The 13,447-nt window shown below is 55.2% G+C and overlaps 5 protein-coding genes across 5 annotated transcripts; 3 read left to right on the top strand and 2 right to left on the bottom strand.

Annotated features, from left to right (window-relative positions):
- Positions 1-1,060: 1,060 nt before the first annotated feature.
- COL26b_007441 (uncharacterized protein) lies at positions 1,061-1,608 on the bottom strand (the record flags this gene model as incomplete). The annotated part of the gene is made up of 3 exons (XM_053180233.1): positions 1,061-1,108; positions 1,146-1,484; positions 1,537-1,608. 3 exons carry the CDS (start codon positions 1,606-1,608, stop codon positions 1,061-1,063), a joined length of 459 nt encoding a protein of 152 aa, XP_053035842.1.
- A 1,589-nt stretch (positions 1,609-3,197) lies between these two features.
- Positions 3,198-4,164, top strand: COL26b_007440 (uncharacterized protein; the record flags this gene model as incomplete). The annotated part of the gene is made up of 2 exons (XM_053180232.1): positions 3,198-3,927; positions 4,145-4,164. 2 exons carry the CDS (start codon positions 3,198-3,200, stop codon positions 4,162-4,164), a joined length of 750 nt encoding a protein of 249 aa, XP_053035841.1.
- Positions 4,165-5,266: 1,102 nt separating this feature from the next.
- On the bottom strand, positions 5,267-7,627 carry COL26b_007439 (uncharacterized protein; the record flags this gene model as incomplete). Its single annotated transcript, XM_053180231.1, has 3 exons — positions 5,267-6,910; positions 6,983-7,133; positions 7,185-7,627. The coding sequence occupies 3 exons, from the start codon at positions 7,625-7,627 to the stop codon at positions 5,267-5,269; spliced, it is 2,238 nt and encodes a 745-aa protein (XP_053035840.1).
- A 1,547-nt stretch (positions 7,628-9,174) lies between these two features.
- On the top strand, positions 9,175-9,824 carry COL26b_007438 (uncharacterized protein; the record flags this gene model as incomplete). The annotated part of the gene is made up of 2 exons (XM_053180230.1): positions 9,175-9,241; positions 9,301-9,824. 2 exons carry the CDS (start codon positions 9,175-9,177, stop codon positions 9,822-9,824), a joined length of 591 nt encoding a protein of 196 aa, XP_053035839.1.
- A 1,066-nt stretch (positions 9,825-10,890) lies between these two features.
- On the top strand, positions 10,891-13,183 carry COL26b_007437 (uncharacterized protein; the record flags this gene model as incomplete). Its single annotated transcript, XM_053180229.1, has 3 exons — positions 10,891-11,794; positions 11,843-12,955; positions 13,011-13,183. 3 exons carry the CDS (start codon positions 10,891-10,893, stop codon positions 13,181-13,183), a joined length of 2,190 nt encoding a protein of 729 aa, XP_053035838.1.
- Positions 13,184-13,447: the final 264 nt, after the last annotated feature.

Below are 13,447 nucleotides of genomic sequence, written 5' to 3'. Positions count from 1 at the left end.
GATGAATCGCAGAGGGCGAACCTCGGTCTCCTGCCTGCATTCATCTTTATGACATTCCAGACACCAAGCCAGTCGACGGCGGATCTGCCCAACACCGCTTTCTACGTCCGAGCTACCATCGATGGTTCGGAAAAACGCTGGTTCTGTGACGGTCTCCCCTGGAAACTTTTCAGCTCGAGCGACTGCCACCTCTGTTCATGGAACCCACCTTCGTCCGACTCAACATCAAGACTCGGCATCGGCAGAAGGTAGTGGCGCTGGCCATCGGTCATTCGCACTACTAAATCACAGCGATAAACATCCGCCAAGTTTTCCCGAGAAGAGTTCAAGATAAACTTCATCTTGACCTGCAAGAGCCTTTCAATCGGTGACGAGGATCTAGCAATATGCTCTCTGAGCCAGGCGAAGAAGGGACACCCGGCATCGGCAGCTTCGTGGACAGCCTCCATGTCTCGCTGGAAGTCATTGCGCCATACTCTGTCAATGATTAGCCTCGATGCAAATGACAGCGAATGTGACTCACGTTGCTCTTCGCTTTCGATCCTCCTCCGAAGGCGATATCAAGAGCGACGTGCAATGGCCACATGTGTGGCGGTGTCCGGTCGGTGAAGTATTCAGGGAGCTCTCGACTACGTCTTGCTCAGGAGTCTCCATGCTGATACCGAGCTCTTTTGAACGAGTTGTCTCACCTCTAAATGTCCCATGCCTTGTTTAGACTAATTCAAGATCATAGAGCCGCTTCATTTGGGGAGAAGAGCGCGACTAACAAAGACGCGGGGATTTTCGATTTCAGCTCAGCCCCAGCGACAGGGGTGTGAGTTGCCGTTGACATGTTTTGCATGTTTAGGCTGCTACGGGTGTAAGCGGAAGATGTCCAGCGCCAGGCGCTTAGAATCGCCTAGCTTCTTGTGGTGATGCAGGGGAAGATCTCCGTTGGAATCACTTTAGTGTTGAACCTCAGACAGATGATGCAGAACTGGTATATTGTATGTAGACGGAAACATTAATTGAGTGTGAGATCTAAACCAATGATTCGCCCCCAAACAATACATGAACCCCCTTAGCACCGGTCGCCGTTGACAAACACACTCCAGCGGTCTTTGCTGTGCTTTTGGCCGTTTTGATAATAATTCTCGTCCAAGCACGATCTTTCCAAAGTGGTCCCTGCCGTAGGGGTCTTTTTGCCCCTTCTTGTTCGGCGTGTGGACAGTTCGGCCGCAGATCATGCCAATGTCGTTGGCGTACTTGGCAATCTTAGACCAGGGCACCTTGATCGTGTGGCGGTTGTCGTTGCAGAAGTAGACGCCGAGATTGTGGGCGCAGGAGACGCGGGTGCAGCGACCGGGACCAGCGCTTTGGACGGCTTTGCCGTTGAGGCCGTTGAGGTACCGGTAAGCGCCGCCGGGTGTGTGGCGGGCTGTCATAAAGATCTTATTCGTCTTGGAGAGGTGATCGATGTTGCAGACGACGCCATCGTACTGGTCCTTACGGGGATGCAGCTTTGGGAAGAGGAGGATGTCCGTAGGGTTCGCCGACGACCGAGGCGCTGGCGCCGGTGATGGCGGTGATGGCGGTGATGAGAAGGGTGAGAGTGGCAGTGAACTGCATCTTGGCTGGTTGTGGTGGTTTGAAGCTTGGTGAAAGCGAGTATGTAAGATGAACTTGGAGGAATTTGAAGGTGCAGGGAAGACTTTGACGTGGTTGCGAGCCCTCTTCATATACCTCATAGCTCGGCCATAGAGGTCTTCTTGCTGACCCTCATAGCGGTTTGAACATCCAATTTGTAGAGTTTTACGCCACACTATGAAAAATTCTGTTTATACTTGAACAGATGCCTACTAAGTAACCTGATGCTGTTTATAATATCTTAGAAAGCTTTGATCTAGGTTCGTAAGAATATCATTAATCTATCTAGTCTGCTTAAAAGCCTTTCTAAATCAGCAAAAACCTCTGTATCGATAATACTAGATCAGTTGACGTAGCATCTCGCCCTGCCAAAACTCCAATGGCGGTAAGTAGCTGTCGTAGATGGGCTTGCCTTTGGTGGAGATGAGGGCCGCTGAGTTTTGCAGACACTGACGGTGGCGGACGACAAAGATCTGCCTTTTTTTGCCATTGCCTCAGGTATTGAAGCATGAAGAACCCCGACCCGATTATGTATGGCTTCAAGAGGTCTGTTAGAAGCTTGCCTGTCTTCTTGCCCAGCTCCCGGGTCAGGTCTCATTCTAGCCGATCGTCAAGGCTGTTTGTCTCTAGATGCAGGGGTAAATAAGAGAAAATGAACACTTGTTGATCGAGTTGATCATATGGAATAAGTTTTACAGGAAGAGATAGTGTGTGAAATCACTTCCCTCGAGAAATGCGTGTATATGAAGACGCCAGCACAACATGGCCAAAAGATCACTGAAACAGAGACAAACGTTCAAAGAATCGAGCCCCAGTGATGTTTGATTACTTTTCTTCATCGTAAAAAAAACCGTAGTTCAAGCATAGAGGGTTGTCAACCTTGAAAGTTGAGTTTCACTACCCGCGCGGAGGGATTATAGATGACAATTATGCTATGATGACAGCAACAACAGAAACAGCGATTGTGGCGACATCAACTATGATAGGGAATACAATAAGGTTACCAACTTGCAAATAGGAGAACAACGCCAGCCACGTGGATAGCTAGATAGGTAACCCTTCTAACTATTTTTAACTTTCGTGTAGTAGTTTACCGCGTACGGGCATACCTTTTTGACTACTGTGTAACTCTAAAGGGGAAACATGTGTTACTCTTCGCCAGCCCTCCGACTTCAAGCGGTGTTAAGCGTGAACATGAGTGGTATGTCAGTGAGTTGATAATGTGGTACCCGGAAATTCAGGTTACTGCCCCTCCCGAACAACTTTGCAGGCCTTTTAATTTTTCACTGCAATCAAGCCTATAGTCTTATCTTGATGCAGAAAAGGTAAGCGTCATTGGTTCCAGACCCCTGGTTGGTGGTGGCCATGCCCTACTCTCAGCTCATGCAGGTTCGGCATCTCAGAGCTGCGTCACGCGGTCCCTACCACACCCTTCCGGGAGCCCAGGGTAGCAGTGATAAAATCAGACTCATACCTCCCCCTCCAAAGACGAATCCGTAGTTGAAATCTCAGCTCGCAAGAATGTTTTCGCACATCGGCCCCACGAGCGGCGCTCACACCCCTTTCCTTCAATGACGCTGACCCTGCTCGTCTCCCTCTTCCTCCCGACGCCAACCTCCGCCGAGCCCGCCGCGACAAGAACCTGGGTCTCCGAACCAAACGGCCGCGGCACCTTCAGTCTTGTGAGCTCCTGCATCCTGACGCTCACAATCTGCGTCTGGACGGCGCTCCACCTCAACGTCCCCGCCGCGCGCTCCACGGCCCGGAGCCGGGCGCTCGAGCGGGCCAAGTGGGTCCTCTACGGCATCTTCGCGCCGGAGATTGTCGTCGCGACGGCGGCGGCGCAGTACATCATCGCGCGATGGCTGAAGCGGGAGATTGAGAAGGACGCTACGCACCGGGGAGATGTCGATGGGCTTTCGAGGCACAAGTGGGACATGACGCAATGCTTTTACGCCGTGATGGGCGGGTTTGTGGTCGACAGACCGGCTTGTGGAGAGGAGAGCGGCGGCGAGAGGGTCACCCTCACGCCAGAGGGGATTCGCCTCTTGTCGTTTCTGGGGAAGCTGCCCGAGATTCACGAGTCCCAGATACAGGATAAGAGCAAGGCGGACTGGATGGCCAAGTTGCTGGTTTGCATCCAGGCGGGGTGGATGGTTGCCCAGGTCGTTGGGCGCGTGATTGAGCAGTTGCCTGTGTCGCTGTTGGAGATAAATACGTGTGGCCATGTTGCGTGCGCGGTGCTGTTGTATCTTCTTTGGTGGAGTAAACCTTTGGATGTCCTTGACCCGACGGTTGTGGGTGAGGGACTTGGGGATGTGGTTTCGTTGATGTCGGCGTGTTCGCCTGTAAGCGCGGTTGACGGAGTCACCGATATTCGATGTTTCATCTATTTGCCTGCAGGCTCGGTGGAGGGCGGCGGAGTGCGGGTTGCGGGAGATGCCTTGCACCAAGATAAGAGGGTTCTCGTGACAACTCACTTGTCGATTGGGTCACCTGGCTCCAGGGATCCATCTAGGTTTCTTGGATTCGATGTAAGCGACCTTCGGCCGCGTCGGTCGCCGACTGCTCTCAATCCCCAGACAAGAACTGTGCCCCGGTCTGCATATGAGTACCATATCGATCAGGGCAAGCAGACTGTCGCGACAGAGTGCCTCCAGACGTACTTTGCGCCTCTGTATGAAGAGCTCACACTGCATCACAGCAGAATCTACTGTCGGAGGGTATTCCCCGATGTTCAACAGGGGAAGAGAAGCTTCAAACCAATCGATCCAGACTTCTTGAAACAGATTGCACAAGCAGCAGACGTCCTATGGGCACAATGCGTCGATCGACAGTCGTATGCCCCCTACTACTTTACCTCGGTGCCCACTATTGGCGTTTTCCTCGGCGAGACCGACTACATCGTACCTCACGTTGTCAATTTCCCGTCCATGACGAATTTGGGGCTTGGCCAAGTCAACGTCCATCGCGACGTCTTGCGTTCCGTTCTTGCGTTGACAGCAGCAGCCTACGGCGGGCTTCACCTCTCTGGCTGGGTGGACCACTTCCCTACTCCGGTTGAGCATACGCTCTGGCTGGTCTCTTCGCTGACTATAGCATGCTCGGGGGCTATCCTTTGGATCTTCTTTCTCGCACGTCAAATTTGGCCAAGATTTGACGTATTTGTTTCCGGGGCGGCTCCAGGGTCACGTCTGACAGGCTATGGCCACCAGAAACCCTGGATGAAATCGGTGAAGTCGTGGGTTTTGGGTTCCGTGTTGGCGGTATTTGCTGTAGCAAGGATATTCTTGGTTGTGGAGGCTTTCATCAGCCTCCGTCAAGCCCCCGCAGGGTTGTACGACACGCCGGAGCTCTCTGCCTTCTTTCCTCACTTTCAATGATAGCAGTTGCGGGGATGGATGATCATTTGCCCTCGAGCAATAGCTCGGCATTATTGTTGGTAGATTGAGAAATATACATCTGATAGTTCCGTCAGATCGACATAGATAGGAAATGTTTTGTTGGTATAGGATAGCCCAGCCTTGGCTGAACGCCTCACTGGAGTCTCCGGGTATCTTCTGGTCCAAGCAAGCCTCCAAGTGACATAGGAAATGAGATTAAAGTGAAAGTGGAACGAGGTTCCGAGTAAAACACTGCTTCATGCAGGATGTGGGGGTTTCTTGAACTTCCAGCCTTCAAGCAGCCGAGCAACTTTGATGTGTTCCTTCTGCCTGGCTAAGCCGGCAGGAGTACCTTGTCGATAGGTAGATTTTGTCTTGTAGTCAGCTAGTGTCTCGAAGACTGCACTTGCATGCGTCATCCTCGCGCCTCGTTGTAAGAGCAGCTTCACCGTAGTAGCATGGCCATTTAGGGCTGCATAATGAAGTGGCGTGGCGCCGTGGTGATCGCGCTCGTTGGGGTCGAGGCCCAACTCAATTAGGAACTTCATCATCGCAGGATGGGCCGTACTCACGAAGAGGAGGTTTCCGCATGACTTTGATCGTTCTCGGAGGTGGGCGCCGCCGGCGAGCAGAAGGCGGACAGTAGCAATGTGTCCAGCCTCCGCTGCAAAGAATAGAGGTGTGTACCCAGGCCAAGTCCTTGTGTCGAGATCAACACCAGCCTTAATCATCGTTGCAATCACATCGTTCTGTCCTAGGTGAGCTGCTTGATGTATCGGGGTCATGCTGGTTTCTCGTCTCAGGGGTGTAGTGAGATCTGCTCCGCCTCGGACGAGAGCCATTGCAATGCGCGTGTTTCCGGCTTTGAGTGCCTGGCTGATGATTCTTTCTGCACCAGGTGCAGCGTGGTCGACATTTGCTCCGATTTCAATCAGGAACTGGGCCGCCTCGTAACACCCCAAGTGCATTGCTATAGTGAGGGGAGTCTCACCGTGCTCTGTCAAGGGGTCGATGGGTGAGTCGGACTTGAACAAAAGATGCAAGATCTCGACTCGGTTCTTGTGGGCTGCCATGTGGATGGGTAGATACCCTTCGCCGCCGACGGCGTCCAGCCTCGCGCCCCGAGAGAGCAAAAGCTTCATGGTGCGTAGGTCGCCGGCAGCAGCGGCAGCGAGAAGCGGAAAGTTCCCTTTTGTGCTGGGGTGGTCAACATTAGCGCCCGCCTGGACCAGCACCTCGGCAATATCAGGGCATGCCACGGCGATCGCGAAGGTCAGAGCGGTGTGTTCGTTGACTCGCCGATCAAGATAGGCGCCTTGGTCGGAGAGAAACTCCACCAAGGGGCAGCTGCGCATTGAGATGGCGACGTGGAGTGCCGTGCGTCCATTGTGCAAGCGAGCTTCCAAGTCTGCGCCGAACTCGAGGAGCCTCTCTATCGACTTGAAACGGTAGTTTTGCACAGCTGCTAATAATGGCGTCCGCCCACCCAAGTCTCGGCGGTCAACGTCGGCTCCAGCATGTATCAGAACAGCTAGAGTGTCGTCGTCTTCGTTTGAAGACATGGCAGCATAGTGAAGAGCTGAGCACCCCAATGCGTCTACCGCATTGACTGAAGCGCCGAGATCGCAGAGCAAGGAGACGTATTTGTCTGAGAAATCTTGTTTGACAGCAGTGATGAGCGCCGTGTCGCCATCCTCGCCGCGGTGCTCCAGGTCTGCTCCCGCGATGGCGACGAAAGTCGCAATCGATGGAAGCTGCCGGCTGAGAGCTCGACGTAGCGGGGTGATCTTGGATCCAAAACTAGGCGCATTCGGGTCGATCCGTTGCAGCAGAAGCTTCACGACAGTGGCCTCGTCCCCTCGATCGATGGCATCGTGCAGCTCCTTGGTTGTTCGCATGCTCTGTTTGAAAAGAGTCCCGGGCTTTGGCCTGAGTCTCCTCAGCGCGGAGTGAACTCCGGATACGTCGCAAACAGACGAGACATCTGGACGGTTTCGTGGCCCGATTGTTGACAGACGCAATCGACTGCCCTTGTTCAAAACAGCCGGGCTTATAGCACAGTCCCAAGGGACGAGGCGGGATGAGTGCATGAATGTGGAGTGGTTCTTGGACGTCACATGCTCGCTGGAGAGTGTGAGTGTCGATCGCAAGCCCGGGAGGGGGGATTTGATTTACCTTGGAACACAGTTCAATAGGAAAGCGAGAGATTGACGGCTTGTTCTTAGCTGGCGATGGATCTGCCTTAGAGTGTCTTCGTTCCAGATAATGGTGAGTTGGCCATTGGAGACGTCGACGGCGCTGTCGCTCGTGGCAGGGCGGATTCGCGCGCTGTAGAAGTCCAGCTGTGAAAGATTGGTCGCGACGGCATCCAGGGCTTCGTGGCAAGATTCGTCGAGGAGAACGGGGTCGAATACGAGGGTCTCGGGAATAGTCTGACGGAGGTACTTGAATCGTCGAAGAGCATCGGTGACAGCCTTGCATTCTTTGGCGAGCGCAGCCAAGGTGACGGGAGCAGTGTTGAGACTGTTCGACATTTGAGCATATCGATCGGCGAGAAGCTGGGCTGTCCTTATCAAGTCGGCCAGGCCGGCACCGGGCAGACATCCCGGGGAGTCCATCGCCGGTGACCTAGGTGGCGAGACGCATCGATACGATAGGGCATCAAGAACGAGAAGAAGCAAGGTGAGGGTTTCGAGAGAAGATGGAGCTCTTTTGTGCAGCAGAGGACTCGCTCGAGGAGATGAGCAGCGTGATCGCGGGGCCAGGGGGGCCAAATCTGGAAACGACCCATTCCGAACCAAAAAGCAGGACGATGTGGTCGATCCCAAAACGGTAGTTAGGGCGATGCTAGGCAGGGGAAACTATTGGAGACCATTTGGCGAAATGAGGCAACTGGCGAACCCAGGTGTCTGGATCGCCGCCAAGGGCGTAGCGGCAGATTAGTGCGCGACCTGACACCATTGTACTGAAAGTCAATCCAGGTGATGAATATCGATGTCGGTTTCGAGCTAGAAGGACGGGAGAGAGACGGGTGAAAATGGGGAGAGGCGATTCGGGTGCTGGTCCCCAGGCGGCAAGGAATTGGGATCATCGCGGCGGGAGACGCGCCGGCGCCTTACTCAGTTCCATCACACTGCGAGTGGACATGGCTTGACGTGCATTATTGGCCGGGATATCGAGTGGTGCTCTCAAGGGGAACCAACAAACGAAGGGGCGCAGATCGACTGATGGAGCAACTTTGCCCGTGGGCATGGAGCCCGGAGCCGGAATCCCAGGGCTCTTGGAGGGGCGGAGGGGATCCGTGTGGTTGACGCTTGTCGTACGTGATCGTGACAAATCGGGGACGAGGAACGATGAGAACAGACTTGACTTGGATCGCGGGGTTGGAAGATGCGCGATGGCATGTTTTTATTTTTCTGGTCGGTGGCTTGAAGACTATCGACAACTGACGTGAGGCTAGAGCGGCGCTCGTGCCGTTTGGTGGGAGATTGACAGCTTTCTAGCTCAGGCGAGCACACGTGGGGGAGACGTGGGAAGAAAACGGCAGACGAGGTGAGCTGCCGAGACATTTTGACGGTTTTCGAATCGAATCCCTGGAATTCTTGGGAAGCTTGGGCCACCCACCGGGGGACCAAGCACAGACCACCAAAGCCATGGCGAGCACGGGCCATCCGTTCTAGTGGTCACCGAGGATCTTCCGGAGGGCTTTTTATTTTTATTTTATTCCATCTTCTTTTGGCTGCTGACTAATTGGATAGGTGCTGCCTCCAGCGCGTCCAGGTGCTCACCTCACACAATCAGTCCACCCGCGTCCACTAGCGTGCTCTCCAGGCATTCCCATGCTCCAGGCAAGCTCCCCCCGGTAATAAAGGTAAGGTACGGATACCTGACGCCGTACATCTGCTAGCCCACTGCGGATGGCTTCCGTCGACGTAATCGAAGTTGATTCAAGCCCACCTGCACCTGTCGTCTGAGCATCGCCTTTGTTCTACAACATTCTCCAGGTTCACGGCCAGCCAGTCGGCGCACCTTCAGGGAAACGACCACTTTACCACCGAAGCACGTATTCAATCTGGCGGGCATATTCTGGAAAAAGGAGCCCTCCGCCGTGGCTCCTGTCGTCGCAAATCCTTCCAACCCGCCTCCACCTCCATACACCGACATCATGACCCAACCGCCACCCGTACCACACCTCACGCCTCAGTTTTGCTTCTCGACCGGGACTCTCAGAGGTCACCTTACCTTCACCTTCTCGAGCGCGCCGTAGAACACTGCTGATACCCATTCATAGACTTTCTCCGGCTGTCCCGCGCAAGTATCGACGACTCGATATCACAGAACCTCAATGCTCTGGTAACACCATCTCGAGCCGGCTTCGACCCATCATCAACCTCACAGCGCACCCCGAGAACATTTCCGCGACAAATAGACCCTCAAGCATGCCAGAACTTCAAAGATCAAGCGTTGTTTCCGACATGGCACGCGCGAGCCGAGGTGCTGCACTACTGTGGCGTAGTCGCAACGAGTCCAGATCCCGACGACCCGGAGGCTCTGCTACGACAGATTGAGACGGCCAAGGACAAGGAGAGGGTAGTGGATGAGCGTTTGGACCCATACTCTGGAAGGTTCTTCCCACGAGAACCCCGGACAGAGCAGCTTGCCATGCTGATCCGGCAGGAAAAGGGCGTCGAGAACATTGTGCGGACAAGGACCTGGGACATGGTCAAGCAACGATGCGGCGAGTCCGCAAACACATGGGAGGAGGCACTGGAGAGTTGGCGACAGAGGACTGGTGTCAAGGGGGATAACCGATAGCCGTCCCCTTGCATCACTCGTCAAGAGGCTTGTAAATATCCACGTATAACGGACCTTTGTGTATCATCACTGTACCACCATTCCCGACAATGATCAATGAGAATACTTTTGGAAACTGGCAGACAGACCCCCACTCGGAGTATGAGCGTGGATTGCTCAGGGACGAATCGGGATTGATGCAGCGGCTCACAAGCTCTCTTCTGGCCTTGGCAGGCACGACACCTACCTAAGCATTGAAGCTCCCGATCATGCCGACAGCAGCCATCTCAACTTGTTAGCTTACAGCTTATGAACCTTGGACTGCACCCCCACCAAGATGTGGTGGTTTGGGCAGTGCCGTTGCGGCTGGAACGGGGGTGCATATGGGGTGAGGTGGTGAATGTGAATTGGATGAGGGGGAACACCAACAGTCAGGCCAGTTTGCCCCACCATTGCCTGGCCGCCCGGTGGCTCACCTCATCGGTTTTGACTCGGGTTTGGCGCTCCCTCCCACTGAGGTACCTAGACTGAGGTGTCTACAGCGTGTTTCTCAGCAGGGCCGCCGCCGCCAAACAGTCCCGCCTGCCGCCGGCAGCCACAGACCACGGGCGAGACGGGACCACAGCGGTGCATTTTACTCGCTGTGTGGCTTGGAACATCTGTGTGGCCGAAGCGTCTCCAACCCGGCCCAAACCTCATCGCTGCCGTTGATTCGACTCTTTTGCAGCTCCGATTGTGGACTCGTTCTCTCGTCACCTCTCACCATCCCACCGCACTCCCCCACAAGGCACGAGACCCGGTCCCCGACACAACCGACTCCTGCTCTCTGCATCTCAATCGTCCTCTTCGATTTCTGCCAGGAGCACAGCCGTCCAGTCACCCGACTGCAGCCAAATTAGTGCCCCTCCTTCGTCGACGAGGACCCCTCTCCCGCATCGCAGCCGCAAACGCATCCGAAGAGTTTTGCCTCCGACGACTCTAGATTGTGCCTCAGCCTCGTCCAAGACATTCGCCTCGACAGCTGTCTTTTCACTGCCATCGCAATCCTGCCGAGTCGAGCGCCGATCTACCCCCCACCACCAACCCGATGCCACAGCCTCTCAGTGCGAAAGAGGCTTCCCTCTTTCGGTCCGTCATCCGCGCCTATGAGGACAAGCAGTACAAGCGCGGCCTCAAGTCCGCCGACCTCATCTTGAAGAAGGTTCCCAAGCATGGCGACACCATGGCCATGAAGGCCCTGATCATGAATGCTCAGGGCAAGACCGACGAGGCCTTTGCGCTCGGCAAGGAGGCCCTGACCGTCGACATGAAGTCGCACATCTGCTGGCACGTCTACGGCCTGCTGTACCGCGCCAACAAGAACTACGAGGAGGCTATCAAGGCATACAAGTTCGCGCTCAGGCTCGAGCCCGAATCTGCCCAGATCCAGCGAGACTTGGCCATCCTTCAGGTCCAGATGCGCGATTACGCCGGCTACATCCAGAGCCGCACAGCTATGCTCCAGGCTCGTCCTCAGCTGCGCCAGAGCTGGACTGCGCTGGCCATTGCTCACCACCTCTCGGGCGACCTTTCCGCTGCCGAGAACGTCCTCACCACCTACGAAGGAACCCTGAAGGCCACCCCCTCCCGCGCCGACTACGAGAACTCCGAGGCTATCATGTACAAGAACACCATCATTGCCGAGCAGGGCGACTACCAAAGAGCTTTGGAGCACCTCGAGTCCGCCGCCAAGCAGAACCTGGACAGACTGGAGTACCTGGAGTTGCGTGCCAAGTACCTGCTGGAGTTGGGCAAGAAGGAGGAGGCCATTGCTGCCTGGGAAGCTCTCGTCGAGCGCAACGCTGACCGGCCTGCTTATTTTGAGGGCTTGGAAAAGGCCCACGCCTTCTCCGACAGTGACAAGGACGCCAGGAAGCAGGTCTACGACACATACGCCAAGAAGTTCCCTCGCTCAGACGCCCCTCGCCGGTTGCCTCTGAACTTCCTCACGGGTAAGTTTGACGGATATGCCATTTGATTCGACGTCTAACAGACAGCAGGCGACGAGTTCCGTGCGGCTGCCAAGGGGTACCTCACTTTGATGTTCAACAAGGGCGTTCCGTCGACCTTTGCCAACCTGAAGCACCTCTACGCCGACTCTGCCAAGAAGGAGGCCTTGGAGGCTCTCGCCCAGGAATACATCAAATCGCAGAGCTCTGCCACAGAAGCTGCCAACGGCGACCGCTCCAAGGGCGAGGCCGCCGCCTTATACTTCCTGGCACAGCACTACAACTACCATTTGAGCCGCGATCTGGACCAAGCTCACAAGTACATCGACCAGGCCATTGAGAAGGTCAAGGACAGCGTCGACTTCCACATGACCAAGGCTAGGATATACAAGCACCAGGGCGACCTCAAGAAGGCTTCTGAGACCATGGACCAGGCTCGCCTTCTGGATACCAAGGATCGCTACATCAACACGAAGGCCGCCAAGTACCAGCTGCGCAACAACGAGAGGGAGCAAGCTCTGAAGACGGTAGGCCTCTTCACTAGGGCCGACACTGTTGGTGGGCCTCTCGCAGATCTCCTGGACATGCAGTGTGTCTGGTTCTTGACAGAGGACGGTGAGGCTGCTGCCAGACTGGGAGATGACGCCTTGGCCTTGAAGCGATTCCACACCGTTCACAACATCTTTGACGTGTGGCAAGAAGACCAGTTCGACTTTCACAGCTTTTCTCTTCGGAAGGGCCAGATCCGCGCCTACATTGATATGGTGAGGTGGGAGGATCATCTGCGCGACCATCCTTTCTACTCAAAAGCGGCGCTTGAAGCTATTAAGATCTACCTTAAGCGCGCTGATCGCCCGGCAACCAACGGTGCCAACGGTGCTGCGAACGGCGACGATGCGTCCGAGAGAAAGAAGGCGGCTAAGAAGGCCAAGAAGGAGCAACAGCGTCTGGAGCGCGAGGCAGCTGAGCGCGCAGCCAAGCAGGACCCCAACAAGGGCAAGGCGAGTGAGGAGCCCAAGAAGAAGGACGACGACCCGTTGGGATTGAAGCTTCTGGATGCTGAGCCCTTGAGCGCCGCCATGCGTTTTGTCATTCCCCTTTTGCAATTCAGCCCCCAGAACATCGAGGCCCAGTTCGCCGGTTTCGACGTCTACTTGCGCCGCAGTAAGTGGTTCCCCCACCCAAGACAGGCATATGTCCAGCGCTAACATGTTCACAGAAAAGTACATTCTTGCCCTGCGCTCTCTCAACGCTGCGCGCGCTCTCGACGAGTCCAACGCCGGCGTTCAGGAGCGCGCCCAGAAGTTCGCCGAGGTCATCAAGCCCGCCCTGGAGAGCCTACCAGCCAAGGTCCAAGAAGTCATCAAGTCCGAGTTCAAGGCGCCCGCATAAAGAGTGTGTTGTGATAAGCGCCAGATGAATCGAGCAAGAGGAGGCTTGCGACGTCATGGTCTCGAGACTGGAGACGGCGGCGAGGAAGGTGGAGCAGGACGACGGCGGTCATCATCAACGGCGGGGATGACGAGGCAAGTCATCGAGTCCGGGATACAGTGCATAAAAAGTTGTGATAGAGGGCTACCAAAAGCTTATGAGACTCCATTTCTGCCGGAGCCATCGCGCATGTTTGTATGTCGCATCCGTACCGAGGCCGTGATA

Source organism: Colletotrichum chrysophilum (assembly GCF_026319265.1).
Source record: "Colletotrichum chrysophilum strain AFK26 chromosome Unknown scaffold_60, whole genome shotgun sequence".
In the NCBI taxonomy this organism is placed as follows: domain Eukaryota; kingdom Fungi; phylum Ascomycota; class Sordariomycetes; order Glomerellales; family Glomerellaceae; genus Colletotrichum; species Colletotrichum chrysophilum.
Note: the sequence above shows the minus strand (reverse complement) of the source record. Positions and strands in the feature narration are given on the sequence as shown.